The 25,086-nt window shown below is 36.9% G+C and overlaps 1 protein-coding gene across 2 annotated transcripts in view; it reads left to right on the top strand.

Moving 5' to 3' along the window:
* LOC131077364 (aminopeptidase P2) overlaps positions 1-24,043 on the top strand; it is a 345,185-nt gene extending 321,142 nt beyond the window's left edge. Inside the window, exons 12-14 of one of the 2 annotated variants that reach the window (XR_009113578.2) lie at positions 3,780-3,860; positions 22,992-23,157; positions 23,555-24,043. Coding sequence is in view for 1 of the 2 variants with exons in the window: in XM_058014849.2 (XP_057870832.2) it covers positions 3,780-3,860; positions 22,992-23,072 (162 nt within the window). In the remaining variant the exon portion in view is untranslated. Of the gene's footprint in view, positions 1-3,779; positions 3,861-22,991; positions 23,417-23,554 lie in introns of those variants that run through there. The other variant, XM_058014849.2, reaches the window with a different exon arrangement.
* Positions 24,044-25,086: the final 1,043 nt, after the last annotated feature.

Below are 25,086 nucleotides of genomic sequence, written 5' to 3'. Positions count from 1 at the left end.
TCTTCAAATAGTTTCCTACCAATCTCACTGGTAAACATCATATCTGCTCCTCTTCCTTTGCTCTCAATTGACTCTTGTTTTGTTCTTGGTTGATGACGTGGACTTGAAAACATCAAGTCATCTTCAACTGGTACACCCATGAATTGTGTGAAGGAAAGGTGGTCACATATCTTTTTAGGAAGAGAGCAATACTTATCATAGTTGTTCATAACTTTTTCATTGAATGTCTTGGTAGGAGACCTTCTCCTTGTACTTGTTGAAGGCGTTGTACCCTTAGACTGTCTAGAACTCTTTGAAGGTGTTTGTTCAAATTCTTTCCCTGCTTGTTTATTTCTAAACAACCCTGTCATGATGTCCAATTTGATTTTCAACCAAACTAAACTCAAATCTGAATTAGAACTCTTGATCTTCACCCAACAGGCTAACAAGATCAAAGCTCTGATACCACTGAAAGATCCCTAAATGGGTTTGTTGCTGCCCTGGATAAGTTTTAATTAATAAACTATCTTTCAAAGCCTTTTGGTGTTCTTAGAGACTAGACAGAAGATGCAGAAAGTGTTGTTTATTTTTTGGTTATGGGGATTGCAACCATTAACCAATAATAACATAGAATTCAACTCAAAATAAGATAGCAGCTTCTGATTTTATTTATGACAGCAGATTACATTCAACTAGGAGTGAAGATACATTCACCAAAACAATTAGAAACATACCACGGATCCAGCACTGGGGTTTGTTGCTGATTTGCTCACCCTGATCTCAATTCAAGCCTGATGACTGTGATTTCTTCTACACAGTCCTTGCTGATCCTAACAATGAAGCTAAGAACAAGAAACGGAGTTAAAACTCTCCATTTTATTTATTATCACTCCACAACCATCTATAATGGGTACGGCCCCCTTGGGAAACAGTATAGCTGCCAAAAGAAATAAGTAATGCACTGAAATTGAATGTATTCTTGCTCAGATCTGATGTAATGACCTTGCTGCTAATGATTACTGAGTTTGCTTGTTGAAATGACCCTCAATATGTCTGAAACAAGCTTCTAATGTGTTCCACGTGCCTCCTGTAGAAGGGATTTCCGTCCTCCTGAATACCAAATCTAAGGTTTCCGTCGCAAACCTGCTTGCTGTTGTAAATTGCAGACCTGCAACTTCCAAGTTCTTCACAAAATAATATATCATGAATCAAGAATACCTCTAAGGCTGAATACATGCATTCCTTACATTCCACATGGGATGTACCTGCTGCAAATGGCGGCCCTAATGCTGCAAGGATCACGCCCAAGCTGAAGAATCAATTTGCCATGCTGAAACCCTTACTCTGCAGCCTAAATCCACAATGAAGAATGGCGTACTCAATCTCTGTCAACTATGCACTTTCCTTACATTCCACGTGGGATGTACCTGCTACAAATGGCGGCCCTAAGGCTGCAAGGATCACACCCAAGCTGAAGAATCAGTCTGCCATGCTGAAACCCTTACTCTGCAGCCTGAATCCACAATGAAGAATGGCGTACTCAATCTCTGTCAACTATGCACTCTGCTTGAAGAATCCAATGCCAATAACTGCTAAGGGCTACATCCTAGCCAGTCCAAATCTTAGGGTTTGCGTCCCAGATGAAGAATCACTCACTCAGAGCAAATTCACAAAATAAGTCTGACTGTGTAAAAAGATAATGAACAATTAGGTCTTCATCTCCTTATATCTCCTTACCTTTCCAAGCCAAACCCTAAAAGGGAGTAAAGTTGGCGCATTATGAAAAGAGTGTTATTTTCTAATTATGGCGTCAACTATAGGAAAATAACACTAAACTGCAAATAAATAGCGTCAGGCATCCAGAAAGACTCCGGAAGGTAAGAATCATGTAGCAAAGTTCAAGACCTTTCCAACGAGCTCTAACACATAGGCATATCAACCCAAATGAAGCCAGAAACCCCTTATTACTCCGAAATGACTAAATACATAGCCTTATTTTAATTTATTTAATCGCTAACTTAGGAAATATTTAAATATATTAAAATATCTCCAGATATCCAATAACAGCCCAAAATAACCAAACAATCATGAATATAACTTTGTCACCTATCTATGACCGATGCTGGAAAAGCTGAGCTAACTGGCAGTCCCATCCCTAAAATTTAGGGATGCTCCTAGAATCTAGGAAACACACCCAATCTTCCTGAAACTGAAACCATAGTATGGTCTCGTGGAACCTCAAATATGGAAACTGCCACAACCTCCTAAAAGGTAGGGAATCTCCCTAAAAAGTAGGAACCCCTCTTCAAACACCTGTAACTGCTCAAAAGGATCCTGCTCTGCTCCTTGGTTCCCCAAGTGGTCATTCAATCAACTACCAGTTCTCCCTAAAAAATAGGAGACCTTGTCCGAAGGTGCGAAACGGCCCACAGAGCCCCTGCAAAGCTCCATGACCCTCAGAATGAGTCCCCTTACCATGTCGTTGACCTACGGGAACTCGAATGGTAGGTCAACCCCTGCTCATCTCATGTCACCTAGAAAAAGGGACATTACAATAAAATCCTGATTTGCTCTAATAAATGCCAAATATGTTCACATTTTTGTATTTTTTGTCGTTCTTTTAAGGTTATTGGCTACTTGGGTCTGCCATACTGAACTTGTGAGCCCCAGTGAGTCTAATGGGTCCCTGTTTTAACCCGACTGAGGTTACCCCAACTCGTCCTTACCATGCCAACCCTTTCGTACCAATCTTCTTCTATAGATTGCGTGCCTTTTCCTTTGTCATACGGTATGATCTCTACCTCATATGGATGTAATTGCGCCTAACACCGACTTGTTCCCACACTGTACGGATGCCATACGTCCAATGCAATTGCACTTACCTTCGATGTTTCCATCGTACAGACTGTGTTTTCCGTATGGCCTATGCAACTTTCCTGATTTCCCTCGTGCGACTTCGCCATACGAAGATACCACGTACAGGTTGCATGTGGTCTACCAATTCTTTCTGTACGAACTTCTACTCCCTTTCCGTACAACCTGCCCTGTTTCACTTCCCACCGTATGACGTACGGTCTGCAAGTCCTCAAATGTGAATGCTCTTCTTCTTGTGTACAGACTTTGTACGGATGCCACTCTTCGTTCGTATGGAATTCATATGATTTCCTCGACTTGTTGACTTTGAATGGCTTCCTTCGTACAGATCCCTTCCTCCGTATGGATCCCTTCCTCTGCACTGCCAATTCGTTCTCTTCGTACAGGTTGCAATTTCATTAAATATAGTAAGCATGAATTCAGATTCTGGTCTTTAACCGTCACATCCAATGGTCTCATTGTATCTGAATGCCCTGGCTGCTTCTAATAGATAAACGAGATTATCAAAAGACTATGCATAAATATATCCTAACAAATATGTAAGGCCTTTCTTTATTGATGCTTCTGTTATGATCACTCTTATTGACATTTCTATCTGATTGGATTGACTGGATGTTTTTAATCAATTAGAGTAACAGAAATATATGTTAAATACAGCATGGTAGCATGAATATAAGAACATTAACTGCAACATGACATATGACACAATCTGACTTAATGAAATTTCACTAAAACATAATTGGTATAATTTTCTATTTATGAATTCATAAATATAGCAGTTGACCATGACAGTTATATATGTAGAGATTTGTAAATATATAGGGCAGGATGATTTAACAAAAAAATAGGTTGAGCATAGCTCAACTAGGACACCCATTCTTGATATTTAAACTAACTTTTCTTGTACATTGAATATCATTTTGCAGAGCAAGCTCCTTGAGCTGTCCTTAATGTCACCTGCAGAAGTCAAATGGTTAAATAACTATCATTCTGAAGTTTGGAAAAAGGTTAGTATTTTTACAATTTTGAAATTTAATGGAGACAAAGTTCAAAAAGTTCTATGTTTTACGTCAGAGGCCCTTTAACAAGGCTTCTATTAATAGCATGAGTATGTTGGGATTCTAAAAGAATTCTATTTTCTTTATCCTATAAGCTTCATCCACTTGGTTGATGGGGATGTGGATTGCATCAGCCTTTTCTTTTTATTATTATTATTTTCCAACTCATTGCTCATTGACTTCAGTAGAAGAGGCAGGCATGTGCTATCTCAGCAATTACTCACTCCAATATACAGTGCCACTTGACCCCACTGAAATGCTGTTGGCTTTTAGGTCCCTTGCCTATTTTAGAACTCTGCATTATGGATAACTTTGTTTGGTGCCTGATTCTTTTTTCTGTTCTCCAATGAGACAAAAATAATGTAGAATACATTTAATCCAGACTCTAGCATCGACCGCATTGGCAGTCTGTTCCAGTTTTTCATATTAAATGGGATATATTTCTATTTCTTTCTTAAACAACTTCAAACATTATAAAATTAATTTTCCTTGGGACAACTACTTCATATTACATATTAAAATGAATAAGGAAATAGTTTGTACTGATATCCACAAACGATCAAGATAGGTCAGTGGACTTGAGTTGTACAATGCATAAAATAATAACACAACAAAACACCTTTTAGTAAACCTTACCTAAAAATAGGAGTCAATAAATGAAAATAATAGCATAAAAAGTGTTTCCTCTCCTATTTGATAAAATGAATACTTCAAATAGTGAACAAAACTAACAATGCATAGAAGATAGAGTAAAAGTATATCTTTATTTGCATGTGAAGTTATTACAGAAGTATACTTGCAGGATCCCCTATCACTTTCCTCTTAATTTTTGCACCTTTCCCACTGAGCAATTATGTCAAATGGTTTGCATGATAGGTTTGTGTTTGTAGAGCATGTGATGTTTGACTTGCTATGTTCTCATACAATCTTATCATTCATAAGTAAATTAAAAGATAACTATTCTTATTCAAAAAGATGATTAAGACAAAGCTATTACACAATGAACTGCGGATGCAAGAATAGAGTATACATATATAAGCAAGTCAAATTCAGACCTTAACAATGGTAGTTTGTTCTTCCGATTGATATCAAAAAATTCATGGCTCTGAATTGTGAATGGGACAGTCCCAGAACTTGCCCAGCTACAAAGAAAATTGCAGATCGGCAGGGTGACTCTCATGCCTAGGTCTGAACCATGTTACCACGTCCGGTAATACCTTGGTTTAGCACCCAGAAATCAACAAAACTAGTACCCAGCAACCTCACATCAGCATCCAAGCACAAAAGACTGACAGGAAATGCTACGCCTTAAGGAGTAGAAGTATAGAGTCTTCATAGACTGGAAACATTTCTATCTCCATCGATTGGCCATGGTGTAAACAGCAGCATGCATACAGGTCTGAGCCTAATTCATTTCAGCCTCAGAAGAGTCAGAACTCATCATGCTAAGCTCTAAAAGGCTGTCGCCCTTTTCCAAACAGGATACCAGCAGTTCATACCACTTTCAATCTTACCACCTAGTTAATGGAAGTGTTTGTCACCCACCCAACAGCTACAAGGAGTTGATTATCATACCAGCCCAATGCCTTACTTGGAGTGATGTTTTTTAACTGAAATACCTTAACCTGCAATGTATGTTTCATACGCCAGCACCAAACTAGTCAAAACTACTGCCAACAAGCATCAATTGTCCAACTGTAGGTAAACACCCAAATTTGTGCCTCTATAGCCTAAAGCATTGCTCACACCCATCTTTAGAAGTCACAATTAATCGAATGTTCTTATTCATGAATATACAACGTATATATAGGGAATTACATGACAGTGTTCTAAAAAGAACAAACTGTTTAACTAAAGCTAAAAAGATAAAAACTAAAAAGCTAACTAGGCCTTCTAATAAAAGAAGCAGTAGTTACACAATGAACTAAAAAAAAGACAACTAAGATGACCATTATAGAACAAATATAATATTATTTTAATACCCTCCCTAATGATTGTCATACTCAATACCCTACAGAACAGACTGTAGGTCTTTTGATCACAAATGCAAAGAACACTCTGCTGCTACAAAGACCCTCCTAGGATTTGTAGAATGTTAATGACCAAGAGTACTAGAAGCCATCCAACCTAATGTAATCCTCACATGCGAATTATAGAACTGTCACATGTGAATTACTGAGCCTAAAACCACTATTTTCAGGAAAAATCGGCAAACCCTCCAAAGATCAACAGACATGATTTTGACAAAATCCGCAAGAACTTTTGCAGATGAGCACTGAGCACTATTCACTCCAGCAACTCCAAGACAGACTGCAAGATATCATGATCGTAGATGTTTGCCCCATCAACTCCAGGTGCGACCCAAAATAGGCCAAACTGCATCAAACCATGATTTTTGTGGAGAAAACCATCAAACCCTAAAAACTGAGGATACAAATCATAAAAAGGAAAAAAAAACAGTAAAAACCTTAAAACAAGAACCCTCCAAAAGAGAATTCACGTTTTTGAGGAAAAATTCGACAAACCCATACATTTGAGGTTACAAATCATCGTTTTTGTGGAAAAAAGGGGTAATCTCCCAAAATAACAAAATCCCATACAAACATTGCGAATTATAGATACACGTTTTTTGAGGAAAAATCAATCAAGATTCAAAACCCAACAAACAATTTTGTCAAGAAAAAATCGTGAAAACCCATAAACAATTTTCTAGGAAAAAATCGTGAAAACCCACAAACAATTTTTGAGGAAAAAATCGTGAAAACCCACAAACATTTTTTGAGGAAAAAATCGTGAAAATCCTCATGATTTTTTTTGGCAAAAAATAAAAAAAAACCCTACAATAATTTTTGAGAAAAAATTATAAAACCCATCACCAATTTTTTTTTGGAAAAAGAAATTAGAAAAACCAAACATAAGTCTTGGCCATCAAAAATAAACACCGAAATCCGTCACTGAGAAAATCATGCTAGTAAAAAAAGGTCAACCCGAAAAATCCTGACGCAAGCAAGTCGCGGATAAAGTAGCAGTTGTGGGCGGAGGGAAAAAAATGCGGATGACAGACCCCATAAAAAACCCCACCCAGCAAAAACGATAGTCATGGGTCTTTGTGCGGCGCACACTATGATGAAAGCGGGCAAAAAATCATGCGCAAAACGAACAGAGGTCGGAAAGGAAGCACAAACACGGAAGAAGTAAGAGTTGTTGCAAAAACAGAACACGAGATCCCATCGCAGAAAACAAAAACTTGTCGTGCGAAACACAGAAGACTGTGCACAGAACATAGAAAAACCCTCGTAGAGCATGTCGCAAAAAAGAAAACACCTACTGTGACAAGCAAATTCCCACCGATCTTCAAAACACGTTGCGCGGAGAGAGCGTAAAAAAAAGAAAAATATGGCGCAGGTTGAGCAGAAAAAGCAGATTTTGAGCAAAGCAAACTTGTGTCGATTTTTTTTACAGCCTGCACACAAAAAAAACCTCGAAATGCGCTTGAAAATTCCAGGGTTAGAAACCCACGAATCTTAAAATAATCTCACACAATTTGTTTTTTCCATCCAAAAGGGGATCAGACAAAAAAGCCCTCCAAAATTTGTAGCCACGATTTTTTTCATAAATAAAAACAAGAAAAAACTTCTACAAAAAAATTTCAGGTAGAGGCTTACAAATTGTTATTAAATAATTCGCCAAATCCTAAAAAATCCCATCAACCCGCTCTGATACCCTGAAAAATTAATTACTCAAATAATCGAATGATCTTATTCATGAATATACAATGTATATATAGAGAATTACATGATGGTGTTCTAAAAAGAACAAACCCTTTAAATAATCTTCAAACTAAAGCTAAAAAGCTAACTATGCCTTCCAATAAAAGTAATAGTTACACTAAACGAATTAAAAAAAGACAACTAAGATGACCATTATAGAATAACTATAATATTATTTTAATATGTTTCATACGCCAGCACCAAACTAGTCAAAACTACTACCAACAAGCATCAATTGTCCAACTGTAGGTAATCACCTGAATTTGTGCCTCATAGCCTAAAGCATTGCTCACACCCACCTTCAAAAGTCAGAATCAGCATATGGTGAATGGTGACTAAGGAGGGAAAGGAAGTTGCTTTGACTGTTATAAAAACTCAACGTCGACAATGAGGAAACATCAAATGAAATTAGATAATCGCTCACCTCTAATTTCATAAACTCATGCCACCTTAGGCAGAAGAAATTGTCCAACAAACAACATAGGGTCCACGCCCAGCAAAAGGAATATTCAAACGCTTAACAAAAATGTAAGCCACAGTACTTCCCAAACCATTAAAATATCCATGTCCGGCTCTTGGAAGAATGGTGCCAAAACTAGAAAGTCACAATTGCCAAATAGTTTTGAAAAGCCTTTGATCAAACCAAAAACTTCACCAAATTTCACCTCGTATTCTTAGGGGAGGATATCTTCTTTTACCTTATCCACTTTAGGAACTGCGACGTGCAATGTGCGAGACCCTGAACCATCGCTTATTATCTTAGTGAATTTCTTAGCCTTCTTTTCTATAGGTTTGCTCATCCTTGCCAAAAATTCATCTACATCATCCACTGGTTGTACTTCTACCATCGCTTTCTTCTTCATTCTTTCCTTTAACCATTCAGGTATGGTAGGTTGTTCAATGTCTTCATCTAGTTGTTGAACCTCATGAAGTCCTTTGAGTGCTGAAATCATTCCTTCATCAAAATCGGTATTTGGAATGGGAATATCTGGGTTTCCCAAATCTTCAATTGCTACTGTTCCTAGTTTGATGAGGCAATCGACAATGTGAAGGTCAATGTCTTGTGGAAACTCCTGTTTTTGATTTCCTTGTTGAACCGAGTCTACAAATGCATTCTCATTTTGATCTTCATGAATTGGAAATCTTATCTCAAGTTCCTGTTGTGATTCATTTTCAGCCACTGATGCCCCATTCTTATCTCCTAACAAATCAACTTCTCTTACCAATGAGGTACTAGTAGAAGAATGAGTCACACTAGTTCTTTGTTTATTCTGTCTCAGCTCTTCTTTTGCACCCTTGCTTGCCTTTTCTTTCCTAGTCTGAGAACTTTCTGCTGAATCTTTCCTTTTCCTTGAACTCTCAGCTTCTTACCTACTATACTCTCTCTCTGTGCTTTCAGTCATTTCTTCATGATCGGATGAATGTGACTCCAAATCACCCATCAATTCATAAGGCAAGGGAGTATTCTTTTGTTTCAACTTGTTGACTCGTTGATCAACCCTCCACCTTGTATACTTCATCCTTGACCTCATCAATGTAGACAAATCTGATAGTTCAAGATCAGATCAATTAACTGGAGGAAGTGGCTTACTCTTTTCTTTTTCATAGTGGATTTGAACATAATTCCCATCATCTTCAAGTTGATCGAGTATGGGGAAAATTTTGCATGTTTTAATGAAACTTAGTGACATTCTAGACCAAATTCTTTTCCTTATTTCGAGCTCATCTGCTGCATTTTGCCCAATAATCCTCAAGATCAACTCTATGTTTATACTTTCTTCCATTTATTGTTTTGATGCAATGATAAGGATCAAAACTGGATCTTGACCTATAGAAAGAAAGAGGGTAAAATTGTATTTCTTCATCTCATTTTTCAGGTGCCTGCACTATAGGGCATGACTCAATCAACTTCCCAATAGTGAGAGGAAAATTTACTCCAGCTCTATGCTTGCTCCTTTAAATTTTATCATATGTGGACAACTGCCTTGTGACCTCCAGCAATATCATCTTTTCCGTTGGATACCTTGGAAGCTTAAGGAAATCCTCAAAATCCTTGGACTCTAATAAATGTGAACTTGGGAAATTGAATTATACCATGACCTGAATTTCTTCACCAAGTCCTTAGCTTCTTGCGTTAGTCTTTCATGAGTGCCTCCTTGAAGAGACCTGGCAATATGCATTGAAAAGGCACCGTTTGCTCTCTTGTATTGAGATTTCTCATGTAGATGCAACTGTGGATGGCAATCATAAACCTTGACTTGATCTTTCTTGTTTCCTATTATTCCTTTACATATCAATCTCGGATTCTTGTAACTTCTTTCCAATTAATAGACAACATACGAACTCATATAGAAAGACCAAGTTCATTCCAAATTCCTCTATTGTTCATCTACATTATCACTAATGATCTTAGCCCAATCTATCATCTTTACTCCTGTTGTGATTTCTTCAATGAAATAAAACATCCATGGCTCAAAATTAGAAGCTTGAGGCATTCCCATGACTGAGTTTAGTAGGACTGGGTGTCCATAATCTTCATTGAAATCAATGTGCAAGAGCTTCTTTGGCATCCTTGAGTGATGACCTATTGGTTTCTCTAACCACTGACTATTGATTATCTTCTCACAAGTCTCAGTCTTTGCCTCATAAATTTCATGCCATCCTCCTTTGTCTTGTAAATTGTAGAATTATGATCAGGAATTGCAAACGCTTCCTTGATTGCAACTTATCCAAGATATGCTAGCACTCTTCCATCAAGGGCTCATATCTGTCTTGCTTGAGGATCGTAATGTCTTGTGCATTCCACCATCAGCTCATTGCATTGCACTGCTGGAGGAAAACCAGCCACTTGAACAATTCCATTGTGCATCATCTTCCTTGCAATTGTTGATGGCAAGCATCCATCAAGCCCATATATTCACTTCTTGAAGTCTCCAATGTCCACGTGCCCAAGGTTGATATCCCCAACCTTCTTCCATTTTGAAGTGATCTTGGACTCGTGCAATACTCCCTTGTAGTCATACTTCATTTGAGCCTTTCGAGAGATACCTCCGGGAGCTGACATCTAACCCTGAAAATTCAAAACACCTTCTATTACAAGGATGGAAATATGCAAGAAGATTAAGAAACACATCAATGCAATGCAAAATGAGAGCTCTTGAGATCATAAGAAAATCGATGAATTCCTTTTGATTTAGACCTTACAAGCTTTACTAACAATATCAAAGAGGATGGATACTTCAATCACAAAATCAGAAAATTAGGATGAAAATTCTTGGAATTGAAGTGTACTCCTCTTTGAAAACCACACTTCATACCCTCAAAGATTACCTCAAGGACAAAATTTTCTCAACTTAGGTGACTTAATCCCTTCCTCTAGCTGGAAACTTGATAATTGATCCTGGATTTAGACAATCATGTTCAGTTCTATGAGAAATTCGCTCAGGTTAGAGGTAAATTCGCACCAAATGGAGGGCAAAATAGATGAGGGAAGGTCTGAGATTACCAGAAACTAAGTCCTTGATAAACTCACACCAAATGGATGCCCTAGGATGAAGATAACTTTAAAAATTGACCTGCAACCAGCCCTCACTCAGAATCGCAGCAGGTCTGATTTTACTTCAATCTGACTTGAAAAAATGGATAGAAATCACATTAAATTCGCTTCAATCTTGCCCTTGACAAATCACATCAACCTCCAATTGTAAATTCGATCCACAAAGTTATCAAATTGGCTAATAAAAAGTCACTGGTCTGGAAATTCGCACTATTATGCTCTGCCCTTAGATTGAATTTGAATCACTTGTGAATTGAATGGTTAAAAATGAATTGCATTTCATTTGTTATATATAGACGCTGACCTTAAAGTCGCACCTTTCCCCTCCTAAGTTGACTTTGTATATACAAAACATTTCATCTTTTTGAATTTTAAATCGCTAAATTTTAAATATGGTAGGTTGGCTATTTGGGGGGGTTGAATGATGATTACGCATTACTTTGTTTGTGTGGCAGACTTTGTTCATAGTCCGGCATTTTCTCTTCAATTTGTGGCGGACTTGATACTAAGTCTTGCATTGCTTGTTCTTCACTTGAGTGGCGGAATCTCTAGCACATTATGCATTCATTGTTCTTTGCTTCCCTGGCAGACTTCTCCTCAAGTCCGACATTCATCTTGGCATGGTGAATTTTTTAAAACCCTCAGCATCTATTCCTTTGGCCAGCAGACTTCATACTAAGTTTTGCAATTTCAACACCAAATAATGGCAGGGTTTACATCGAGTTTTGCAATATTACAATCATCAACTTTGAATGGTGGACTTCGCATGAAGTCCGCCATAAATTCCAACTTAGAATTTTTTTAAATCAAAGCATGGAGTTCAAAAGTAAGCTTGCATAAATCTTCTTAGTACAGCGGACTTAGACAAAGGTCTGACATTGATCTCTACTTGGTGTAATGGAATGAAGGCATAGCAGGGAAGTTGATGAAGGTCTTGCATCCTAATGCGTGGTTCAAAGACTTGATTCAAGGTGGACATAGAGGAGACTTGGACACGAGCTTAATGTGCAACATTTGTCAAAGAAAAATGACTTTGTGTAGTGGCGGACTTTACCTGAAGTCCTGCATTCAATTTGTTTACAATGCACCACAGTGTTGTGGCGGACTTTGACCCAAGTCCACCATAGCTCTTTACTTAGCAAAATTCTTTTATCAATCCTTAGCAAAGTGAGACTCAGCCCAACAGTCTTGCATCACATTTAATGCTCAACTCACGGAAGGAAATGCAACCACATAGAAACTTGACAATCACGACCTTTCAAACAATGCTTTGCATCTTGACAACCTGATTGTTGCATTTGACAATCCTTTACACTCTTACCCCTTAACAACAAATCAACAGCATATCAACTATATTGACAACATTTGACAAATGTCGATATTGTACATCTCGCCTCTACCCCTCAAACTCAAGAACCCTTCATCAAAGCTTGCTCAAATGGCACACTTAACCAAATTTTGAACACAAATTGCTTCCGGATATCAAGAACTACTGCCAAACTAACAAACCCTTGAATACAACTAGACACCTAGGCTAAAAAAGGGGGTCCCCATTTGTAATGGGGTGATGTGTGAAAAGGTCACAATAGTATGAAAATTAAAACACTAAGTCTATGGTTGAAGAGGAGCCTACATCACTTGTCCCAAGATCATAGCAAATTTTGCATTGACATCTAAGATAGGTCTCTGATAATGCAGCCATAATATTCATTTTTGTCGATAACACCAACATCCAAGGAGTTTTCTTGTGCTCTATATTCCTCTACAATGGCTACTGCCTTAGGCTTTCAATCCACTAGATCAACCTTACAAAGTCCTCATCAAAGATGAAATCCTCAACCTCGATGATCCAATTTGACTATGGATCAACCTCCTTTAGAGTGATGAGAGAGAAGTCAGTGCTCAAGATTAATTTGTGAAGGCAAAGTTTTAATGAACATAAACAAGATCATTTAACCTTTGCATTGACAACCTATTATGCTTCTTGGAGTGTATGCATTTAAACACATTCCAGTTATGTTTTCATCTTATTGCATTAAATGGCTGACTCAAGACACAAATTGCAATCCTTTGAAGATTTGACATCTTAACACCAAACTTTTTCCACCATGCATCTAAAATGAAAAGAAAAAATCATATATCATTATCTAACTTTGAATTTCAATATTAACATAAAAGAAAGGTTTTCATTTTTAAACTTAAATTATGGTCTTAATACATTCTTACCTAGATGCAATGTTGTCCAAGCTGTCTTGCATATCTTGTGTAAATAATTTTCTTTGTCCAAATTTGTGTTTAGATTTCAATCTTAGTGATTTATTTGTGCTCCAACCTTAAGATTGGTCACCATTTGCTCAATGACCATGCAAAGTCTAATTAGGATCTCATCAGCCTTGAAATTTAGGTGGAACTGGAATGCCAATTTGAGAAACAATTAGTTGCATGTAAAGGCTTGTGAAGGCTTGCGAAGTTGAAGGTGCCATCATTGATCAATAATGTCTCATATGGAACAATATTTATTTTCAACCTTAGCATAAATGGATCTAATAGTGTCCTTCACCCTATCTATGTCTTCATATATGTGTCCCATTGTTGGTTTTTCCCCATCAACAACTTAGGAGAATTAAAAGCTCTATGAACTGCAATTGTTGTGAAATATGAACAGAAATTGCAATTATGAACATAAACAAAGCTAATGTGACAGGAGGATTGTCTGTGCGGCTGAAGTCGGCGGTAAACCAGATCACCAACTTCAAAATTTCGCTCAATCCGGTGTCAGTCAGCATACATCTTTTGTTGATTCTGTGCCCTCTGCAGGTTTTCTTTGAGAGATCTCAGGATGTCTAAACTCTCCTGAAGCCAATCTTTGGCCATTGGTGCACGACTATCTCCCAATGCCAGGTCAACATATCCCCGATGTAATTAAATAATAAATCTAATTACTGTGTTGTAAGGCCCAAATTTGATAACAAATATTTCGGGCCCTTTTATTTAATTAGATTAGGCAAGTTTTGGCTGGTCATGTCGGCCCGTTTGTAACCCTTTGGGAAGTTTCTCGGAGCCCATATATTTGGCCGTGTTAGTCATTGTTGGGGGTATGCGAATTTTGATATTTTTTTTGTCTTGTGCGAATTCCTGTTGGAGTTCTGGTTACCGCCATTTCGGAGGTGAAAGACCCTCCCTATTTGGTACTTGCAGTTTCAGTGGGATTCACCCCTCACCCTACTCTGTTCAGTGTTCTTGTTCCGGATCTGGCAAATCTTGAATTTCATCACTGTTACTTCTACAGATGCGTATTCGTTAATCTGATTTACATGCATAAAGGATTCTTAATATTTCAAATTCATCATTCAATACACCTGCGGGAGATTAACCCCCTCACAAGTTGAAGTCTACCGTACCCTTCCCTCATCGTACGGTTACATTCCCTCCCCACCACCGTACGGCTTGCTCCCACACTACCGTACGGCCAGTCTCACACTATCGTACGACCTATTTTGCACCACCGCACGGCCTTGGCACCACCGTACGGCCTCCTCGACACTACTGTATGACCATTCTCACACTGCCGTACGGCCTATTTTTGCACCACCACGCAACCTTGGCACCATCGTACGGCCTCCTCGACACTACCCTACGGCCCTTTCTTGACAGTCGTACACCTAGTCTCCTTCACCGTACAGCCTTTACTCAAGCACCGTACGACTGCTCCATCGTACACCCTTGCTTCCTTCACCAGTACGGTCAGGGAACATTACAGCTGATGATACAAATAAAAATGAACAAAATATAATGAAAATTTATTTCTACATTCTCCTTGGCCAAAAGTTAGAAACTATGCTCATAAAAAATCTTATCAACCATGTCAACCCCTGCATTGGTCTTAGCATATGCTAATCTAAACCACTTCTCACTTACATATATGCACCCCAAAGCAATCTAATTGAAGCAAGGGCTACAATGTGATAAATGTTTTTGGAAAGCAGGTTATTATTTAAAATCTCAGTTGTTTTTCATGAATTTTTTCATTAAGTTGTAGATCCAAACATGATTAATATGTTTTTATCAATATTTTTTAGCATACTCTACACATACTTTGATTAATAGAATTTTGTCAAAATCTTTTATATGGTCAAGTCAATGAACAATAGAAAGAATTAAGGATAAATATGAGTACCTATCCATAAGAAGTCTATTTACAACAATATAATTCGTCACATTATTTGTAACTATTTGCATCACATTCTTTTCACCCATCGCAACCAAGACTTCCTCTAAAGCCTCGTAAAGGAATTCTTTGTTTTTTAAAGCATCAATTGATTTCAACAACATTGTGTCACTTGAGAATAAAATAAAGTAGGAAGTAAAATATTAATTACTAAATTAATGGATTCAGAAAATACAATCCCTAAAAGAATAAACAACAAAATTCAATAGTGTTTTATTTTTTCTATTTGTTCAACAATGAGTCATGATGGTGCAATCCTTCCATATGCACGTTGCTTGCCAATTCTGATTTTTACATTAGCCACCTTTTGAGTCAAAATGGAGCCCTTTATCTTTTCATCATTAGGACTATCATGTTTTTTTAATAAGGAGATTTAAACAAAATAAATAATTTAAATTGAGAGTTTATCTTTAAAAGTTAAATAAGCTTAAATATAAAGAATTCAAGAAACAAAAAACATCCAACTAGCTATTTCAAAATAACAAAAATGATCTAGTGTGAAATAGAAAAGTACAATAAAATCAGAAGTTGCACTTTTTGCTGCATCATGCACGTAGACTAGTGTGAAACAATATATAAATTTAAATTAAATGAAGATTCGCAAACTCTAGGTCCAATACTAACACCATCACTATCTTTGTCATTGCCACTAGTCAAAGATTTAGAAAATGAAGGAATGGAATAAAGCGTTGGAATCCAAGAACACTGAGAGGGGGGGGGGGTGAATCGGTGTTCTACCGGTTAAGTAAAATTTAATTCCTTTAGATACTTTACCAATTAACAGCCGGTATGCATATAAACAGAATATAATGAAGAACAAAGCAACCACAAAGATCAACACCATAACACCACAAATTTATACGTGGAAAACCTCAAAGAGGAAAAACCACGGTGGGATTTGTGACCCACAATATCTATCCATTGGCCAGTTGAATAAATATTACATAAGATAGGGGCCTGCACATGCAGGAAGGCACACTGCCTAGAGCGCACTGCTCATCACAAAGGAGCCTCACTGACTACAGATACAAAGTACTGAATTACAAACAAAAGTCTGAACTCTGAGTGTGCATCAGATATGTTGGATGAGTTCCGGTTTAAGTATAGACTGCACTGGTTATCATTGTCTCCTTCCTTATTGGTAACCTTGTTCACTTCCCAATCCTTTCCACAAATAACCAAGACCGACAACAGATCAATTATGTCGATCAAGATCTTTCTCGCATAATATCACACAACCTATAGCATATATATATCAAAATGTCCTAGCCAAACTGACTTATATACCCTTTACATACATAAACATGAATGCCTTATGTCGGCTTACAATCATGTTACAAAAGACAAATACATGTCGGCTTAGACAAAAATATAAACATTAATCTTTGTGACCATTGCCGCTAAAACCTTTGCCGGATCAATCTTCTATGTCGGCCTCCAAATACCGGTTCCTAGTTTGCTAGTTTCCCTTGCTTGCCGGTTTCCTTGAATGCCGGATGTTAAACCTTGAATACTGGATAAGTATCCAACCCAAAATGATGTGTGTTGCCATCAATGACAACACCATAAGCCTGGATGAGTGTCAATTGCCAACATAAAGTCTCTATCAATGGTTGCCATATCTTCTTTTTGTGTTTTTGTCTTTTAATTTTTCTTTTTAAAAGTTTTTAATTAGCTTTGTATTTTTCTTATGACTTAGAAAGTATTATTGGACATGGTTGGCATCTTAAGATTCTTAACATGGTATTTGTGAAATGTGATAAAATTACCTCTCTTTTGAATTTTTCGTTTTTCAATGGGTACAAATTATATTTCATTTCTTTGTCCTATTGATGACATTTTTTCATCAAGGATCCCCTTTCTATTTGGGATTGACATTGTGATTGAAATAGTTTATAAATATAAAATATGTTTTAGTAAGATACAAATGAAAAATAAATTAATATTTGCAGTTTCTAATTAGATTAAAATTTTAAAAATAGAAACAATAAAAAATAATAAGACATTTTAGTTTTTAACCTTTTTTTAAATTATTAAGAAAACAAATATTTTAACAAATGTAGAACACCATAGAAATTTAATAATCTAGAATTTAAAACAAATCAAATTACAAAATTACATGTTCAATCTTGCTCAAGATCAATGGTAGGATGCTTCAAGTACTTGGGTCGTGAGTCCTTGAAACTTGTTTAGTGCCAACCACCCTCAGACTTGTCGACTTTTGACAAGTTAAGACAAGGCTTGTAATTATGCTCATGACTTTTGACAAGTTAAGACAAGGCTTGTAATTATGCTCATGACTATCTTACAAGAACTATGCAGTCATATATTTAGCAAGTTATATAAGGGCCACATCTCCCAATGCCCTTTTCTTCCTTATATAACTAGCTAAATATATGGCTGGATAGCCACAACTGAATTAGCACTCAAATGCCTGCAAACTCTTCCCTCGTCATTGTAAGAAAAAAAAGAAAAGAAATGGTCAAAGTCAAACATGATGAAAAATTTTGAACTTTTTCAGGTTAGATGATAATATGGAAGTATGGCCATTTTTTTCCAATAGAATTGTAAGCTTTTGCCAACTAATTGTCAAGTTATCCACAAGTCATAGGCAATTTTTCTCACAAAAAACCTAGGTTGAGTTATCTTGTGTGAATAACGGGTACTTAGTTTTTCATCTATAGTTTTGAAAGTTTTGATATTTCAAAGGTTTCTACTTTTTAATTTTACATATTTTAAATTTTATTATTTTAATTTTTAACTTTTTAACTTTTTAAATAAAAATTTAATTTTTTTATTATTAAATTTTCAATACTTAATTTTTTATTTTTAAATTTTTAATATTTATTTTTAAATTTTAATCTTTTAAAAATTTAAAATTTAAAATTTTAACAAATTATATAGCTTTTTTCCTATTACCCTGAGTTTTTGGGATGAGGATGGCAGAGGATGGCAGGGCGAGTTTCTGGGACGACAATTTTTTTAACCAATTTTGAGGACAGCAAAGGGGACGGCTATTTAAAATATATAGGGAAATTTTAAATGTTCATATGGAAAATAGATAAAGCATTTATATAGACATTATATTCATATGAAAACATGGATAAAGCATGTATATGTACATTTTAGAACCTTAACATACCACATTTGTGTTCAGAATTCATTGTCACTACTCAATATGCATTCATAATTCAGAATTCATTGTAAATACTCTCAAATTCTCAATATCCATTCATAATTCAGAATTCATTGTCAATACTCAATACGCATTTATAATTGAGAATTCATTGTCAATATGCCAGCACTTGTTTGCATGTAGTTCATTGTTTCTTTCTGGTTGGAGGTTATTTTGATAGTTCCATTACCATTATGACCCACAATCGCTTCTTTATGCACTACCAAGTTTTGGGTGTGTGAAATTCATTACCAAGCTGTTATTCATATTTCTGAGTGCTTTTGGCTATGATTCAAACCTATTTACCTTTCATATTAGTGAAAAGTCCAATATTGCAGACCTGCAACCACTGTATTACGTACTACCGAGTTCTAAGTGTTTGTGAAATTTATTACCAAGTTGCTGCTCATTATTTCTAAGTGCTTTTGGAAGTGATTCAAACATGTTTAGCCATCATATTAGTGAAAATCCAATTTTACAGACCTATAATAGAATTAAAAAATGTTTTTTTAGAGCATTTGAGTCTTTTTTTTAATGTGTTGGGAAAAGGGGGATGGCTGGCCGTCCCTGGGATGGTTAGGGGACGTCACAGACGTCCCCAACCATATTGGGGCTGGTGGGACATCCCCTTTGAGAATCACTGCCATCCCCAAGTTTCTGGGATGTTTCCTTGAATTTTTGCAATTTTTGGGGACGGCGGGGGGACGTCCCTTGGCTGTCCCCGAAACATCCCCGGGATGGGGATGGGGATGGGGGAGTTAGGCCTGGGAACGTTCCCCGAGTAACATATTTTTTTTCATCTCCACGTTCCCATCTCTTTCTTTTCTGGGTGAGTACCCATCTCTTTCTTTTCTGGGTGAGGGTTATTGCTACCAGTACCAGTCTCTTGGCAACACTGATTTTTCCCCATCCTAGGGTTTTCCAGGCCAAACATCTTGTGTTTTGTGTTGAATGTCTTCTTGTTTCCCATTTTTTATTTCTGCTGCACAACATTCTATCCTCTTGATTGTCATTTGAATAATTCAAGTTGAACAGTAGTTAGCTTTAGTAGTTTGACAGTTTCTACCTGTAAATTGAGGAAATTATGGATCCACGAGCAACTGTTATATTGAGTTTCCCTCTTTCTATATATCAACCCATTACAAGTATTTTCCAGTGGTTGCAAATGAAATCTCTAATTTGTTTAAGGCTCTACAAAACAAAAATGACATCGGCAACTTGTTACTTTCCTTGGAAATTGCTCTACAGAATGAAATGTCTCATGAAATTGTTAATTTAAACTGAGCAGAGAAAAGATATAACCAACACAAAATAGTAGAAAGAAAATAACGCAAACAAAGGAAACGAGACACAAGATTTGTAGTGGTTCACCGTAAAGGCTACGCCCACTCTTAAGCAGGGATAATTCCTATTAATTGTTATCAGATACATCATCATACATGACTGCACACAATCACGTTCAGATATGAAACCAGAAGTTTAGAGAATGCGAACGATCATGTGACCATTGGGCTTCACATTCCCAACAATCTCCCTCGTGAAGTCCAACTGGCACAGCCATGCATGGTGACATCCCTACTTTCACTTCAATTCTCATATTACAACTAGGCCCATTGAAGATTTTAATTTCGCCAAACTCTGTTCACAGATAGCGCGAATTAGTCTTCTCCAAGTCAGACTGAAGTCAAAAATATCTTCTTTTACTAATTTCTTAGGGACAAACTCGCCCACCAAATCACAAACAAAAACAATACTTTATGCAGGTTCAAAAAACACTCCTCTATCACGGTCCCCTGCTCCTATGCTCCCCTTCTCGCAAAACATCCCTACTAGCAAATACCTTCCAAAAAACATTGCACCAACACTGTGGTACCCAATGAGAGACAAGTGTTGAGTGAGCATGCCTCAGCAAAAGCAGTAGCTGTATGCGAAAAAACCCTTCTCACAGCTTTGTCAACTTTTGAAGGATAGTGAATAACTTTGACAATGAGGTTAGGTAATGTGTCACAAACAAACTGGGCAGCATCTTTCCCTCCATGTCCATCGAACACTGTAGATTGCTCTTGCTTGAGTTGTTCTCCCCATGCGGTAGCTACTTCGTATTCCCCAACATCCTTGTCAGCAAAAATGAAGACATTCCTAATCGCAGGGTCCGTGTCCACCAAATCAAGACAGATGGTAGCAAAGTCATTTACAGGCCAGTGATCATGCCACTGAAAAGGGGTGTTTTCCCTCCAATTAATAACACCATGCTGGTCAATCTCCGGTTTTTGAACACACTCATTAAGCTGAGCCAAATCCTTACCGGCACTCCACTGCCACTCGTTCCCCTTTTGCACAACAAAGGCTTCCCCAAGATTTGAACCGTGGGCAATTTGAACAAAACCATGGCAGCGAGAATTGAACCGGTCCAAAGAAAATACTTCACCAAAGGGAACTGGCTGGAGCAGGTCTGTTTCCTTCCTGTTAAAGAAAACTTGTGGCACTTTGATGATGAGAGTCGAACCCCTTACCAGCACAACCTCATGGACACTTCCCTGGTCCATTTTGGCATCCCTCAAGCACTTCTCCACAGGCTCCATACACTTTCCTAAACAACTCCATGTTGTCACTCAGAGCCTATGCCTCTATATTCACAGCCCATCCCGCAACAGGAACCTTCGACCTGCAGTCCCTTGTTTTCCCAGCAAGATCTTTTTCTTTGTCACCATCATTGACGCTCTTCGCAAAGCAATCCTTTTCATAAAATTTCTCATTTACATTAGAAGGGTCTGTTTCTTCGCAAATTCTGGAAAATGCCCTTCCATACCCCCATGATGTCGTCGACGTTTGATGGCCAACCTTGCTACTGACTGCGTGTGCAAAGTTAAGTTTTTGCTTGAGCTTGTGTGGATCAACAGGACAGGCTTTGCCTATCCCTAACTCCTCCCCTTTTTCAGATACATGTGCTGCATGCTCTACGAGGACTTTTTCGAGGGATTTTAATTTCTGCTCCACCCCTATATATTTGGTAGATAATTCTTTTGAGACATTCTCCTTATCCAACAATTGTTTCTCTACAATTTCCAACTTGACTTGAAGCTCAGATTCTCTCAAGAGTGTTTTGCAGATCTTCCTAAAGAGAAAATAATGTGACCTTTGAACTGTTATAATTATTTTCTATAGTTGTTACAAGATTTTCAAGCTCAAGATGCTTGTCAATCGATATATCATCAAGGCTACCGATATTTACCTTTGGTCCATTTAAGCTTTCCATCATTTTTTTTTCTTAGACTTCTCGTAGTCTCAACCTCCAAAGTTCTTGCCAAGGAATCCTCCATAAAATACGATAGATGCGTGAGTAACAAATTCTCCTCCTTCAGCCTCACAATTTTCTCCTCTCGATAGTTTTTGGCATCATATGTTTCATCTTCTTCAAGCTCCTCTTCACTCGCCTCAACGTCCTCTTCTTCAACCAAATCCTCCTCATTTTTCCAGCCATCCCACCAATGTATGTGGTGTTTCATTTCAGCTTTCACTTGCACAACACCACTCTTCGCGAATTCTAAATTATCAAGAAATTCTTCCATGATGGAATCAATTTCATCGTCTTCCATCTCTGCTCAATCCAACCACGGCTCTGATACCAATTGTTAATTTAAACCGAGCAGAGAAAAGATATAAGCAACACAAAATAGTAGAAAGAAAATAACGCAAACGAAGAACATGAGACACAAGATTTATAGTGGTTTACCATAAAGGCTACGTCCACTCTCAAGCAGGGATAATTTCTATTAATCGTTATCAAATACATCATCATACATGACTGCATACAGTCATTTATACAATCACATTCAGATATGAAACCAAGAGTTCAGAGAATGCGAATGGTCATGTGACTGTTGGACTTCACATTCCCAACAGAAATCCCATCCTCCACTACACTGCATGATCAAGATCCATGATATAATTCACTATTTGAAGGCAATTTTGTCTTGTTTTAGTATTTCATTTGTTCTCTATGGTGGTTCGTTTCTTCATTTTTTAAATTCCAATCAAGTTCCACAATAGGCATAATACATGCTCTCAGATGTCTTCTATCTTAGTTTCTAATAGGAACTCATCCTTGTGGTCAAAATTCTCAAGTGAATAAGAACATGGGTATGAGTAATTTTCTTGTCCATGAGATAATTCAAGATCGCTTCATTATAAGCAATCTCAAATTTCTTTATATATATAATTTCATCGTAAAATACTAAATTTGCTTTTGATTTTTCCTAACCAGAAGAATCTATCAATTGAAAAATCTATTATTTTCTTTACGATGTATCCTATCTATATTCAGGATTTTAACGGTGATACTTTTATTCAGGTTTCACCTCTCGTTCAGGGAAATGTTCGTGAGTGGCTTTGGAAGAACACACGACCAGTTTCTATACATTCAACAGCTTAAGGAGCTCCCCTAGATGCATATCATGTTGGATATTGTGAAAGATTACGTCTCACTTTGTGAACCACGAAATGTAATACATTGCTAGGTGAAAACTCTCTTCTATATTTTTTATAGGTTGTATGCGCTTTTCTTTTACTTACTGATTCTCTTCAAGAATAAAAAAGTTATAATTCTTTAACAATTTTATTTGGAAGATGTAAAATCTCCCATAGGGACTACTGAATTCCAAGGAAATTAGTATGAGAGCAGGATTCGAGAATTTTATAAGATATAATTTTATTCAATGTGAATACATCTTGCTGATTACAATCGTTGTAATATTAATCAATGATAGTGTTTGTTAATTTGTATTGGGGGATAATATCTTGGAGTTTAAATTAAAAACTTTTGTATGAAAGTCCTGGTTCTTCTCCATCTCAATGAGTCGCAAGTTTTATAGAATCTAAATCTCTTTCATATTGCCTTTGGCTTCATTGTGATAGGCGTCAACAAGGAAAATCCAGAATGTCTGCGAGGCATCAAATGCTACATTAATTGCTCCTCTTATTCTGTACGTATTGATGAAATAGGAAAAAGTGAACAGGATGATTGTCAAAAATATCATTTAATTGTTTGGATACGTTAAGCCTTCTCCTAACATGATTACGGTTTTGAATCACCTGTACAAGATTTAGAATACGCAGAACTGGAAAAGCAGTAGGTCTAACAGTGGTTGCAAAATGATATCTATTAGGCATTTTCTATGCAATGGATCAAACCACTGTAATTCATGGACAAATGTAAAAAAAGAGGTGCTCTAGGTTGAACTTAGAAGTAGAATGTAGAACATAGGACATTGTGTTTGATATATTGTTTTCTATTTGAGTTAGCAGTGAAATAATTTGTACAAGAGAAGAATATAATTGAAAACATACTGCAACTATTCAAGAATAATAAGTCATTTAGAGGGGATAGATCCTTAGATTTTACAATCTGATGTTAATAAATTAATCACTACTTTCTATATATATCATACTTAAGCCATGGATGCAACTTAGAAGACACTTAGCCTACCTATTTAAGATTAAATAAATGAATATATGACTTGTTTTAGCCACAAGCCAACTATACATATGCTCATGCACATAATAGGTTAAGGGTGTAGCAGGCCCCTCATTCGCACAAGCATTGTATTGGATGTTAAACAATTGTGGATGTTTTTGCAAAAACACATTATTTTCCCATACGACATTTCAATAGATAATTCTTCCATTGAACGAGGTATTTGTAATCATCCTAGTCCTAACTACTTTCAGTGTGTTTGGAGAATTAACTTTGAATCCAATATTATTCTTTCCTCTTCATCTGACTTTAATAATAGTTATAATGATATAACTTACACAATAGAAAAGTATAGTTGAAAATATGTTGGAAGCACTTGATAATTTTTCTTTTTGGTTGATAATAGTAATATTTCATTAACAATAAAACAATCAAATACATTCTTTGCTGAACTCCAAGTATCGAAAGGAAAAACCCTTACAACCCAAAAACCACCACCAATTGTTATCATCAAAATGTAGCCTTGCCAAAATACTTCCACTATACTGCTAAAAATATTGCAACACCACCATTACAATGCAATCATTGAAAATTTGCTCAAACACAACAAAACCCTATCAACTACAAAGGGACTACCACAATAGACCAATCCCATACATATAAATATTTACAAATATATAATTGCAATTGCAAAACAAACTACTTCTTCACACCGGGTGACAAAGGGCCATTGGCCCAATAGTCCAATAAGTCAAAAGCCTATTTATCCTTGGCTCGCCTTTCTTTCTTTGTCATTGCTCCACCTTGCTTAACCTCCTCGCACAAGAGTGCTATCAATTCATCCCATCCAATCAAGGCTTTTGTGTGACGTTGTTCACGACATATAGAATTAGTCCATCGAATAAACATTTGGACTAGACAACGGGAGTCTGTGTCTTGATCTGCATCGTCACCGTCAAGTAGAAAAACCGCA

Source organism: Cryptomeria japonica, chromosome 4, assembly GCF_030272615.1.
Source record: "Cryptomeria japonica chromosome 4, Sugi_1.0, whole genome shotgun sequence".
Taxonomy (NCBI): domain Eukaryota; kingdom Viridiplantae; phylum Streptophyta; class Pinopsida; order Cupressales; family Cupressaceae; genus Cryptomeria; species Cryptomeria japonica.
The sequence above is the reverse complement of the archived record's forward strand: the minus strand, read 5'-3'. Positions and strand labels throughout refer to the sequence as shown.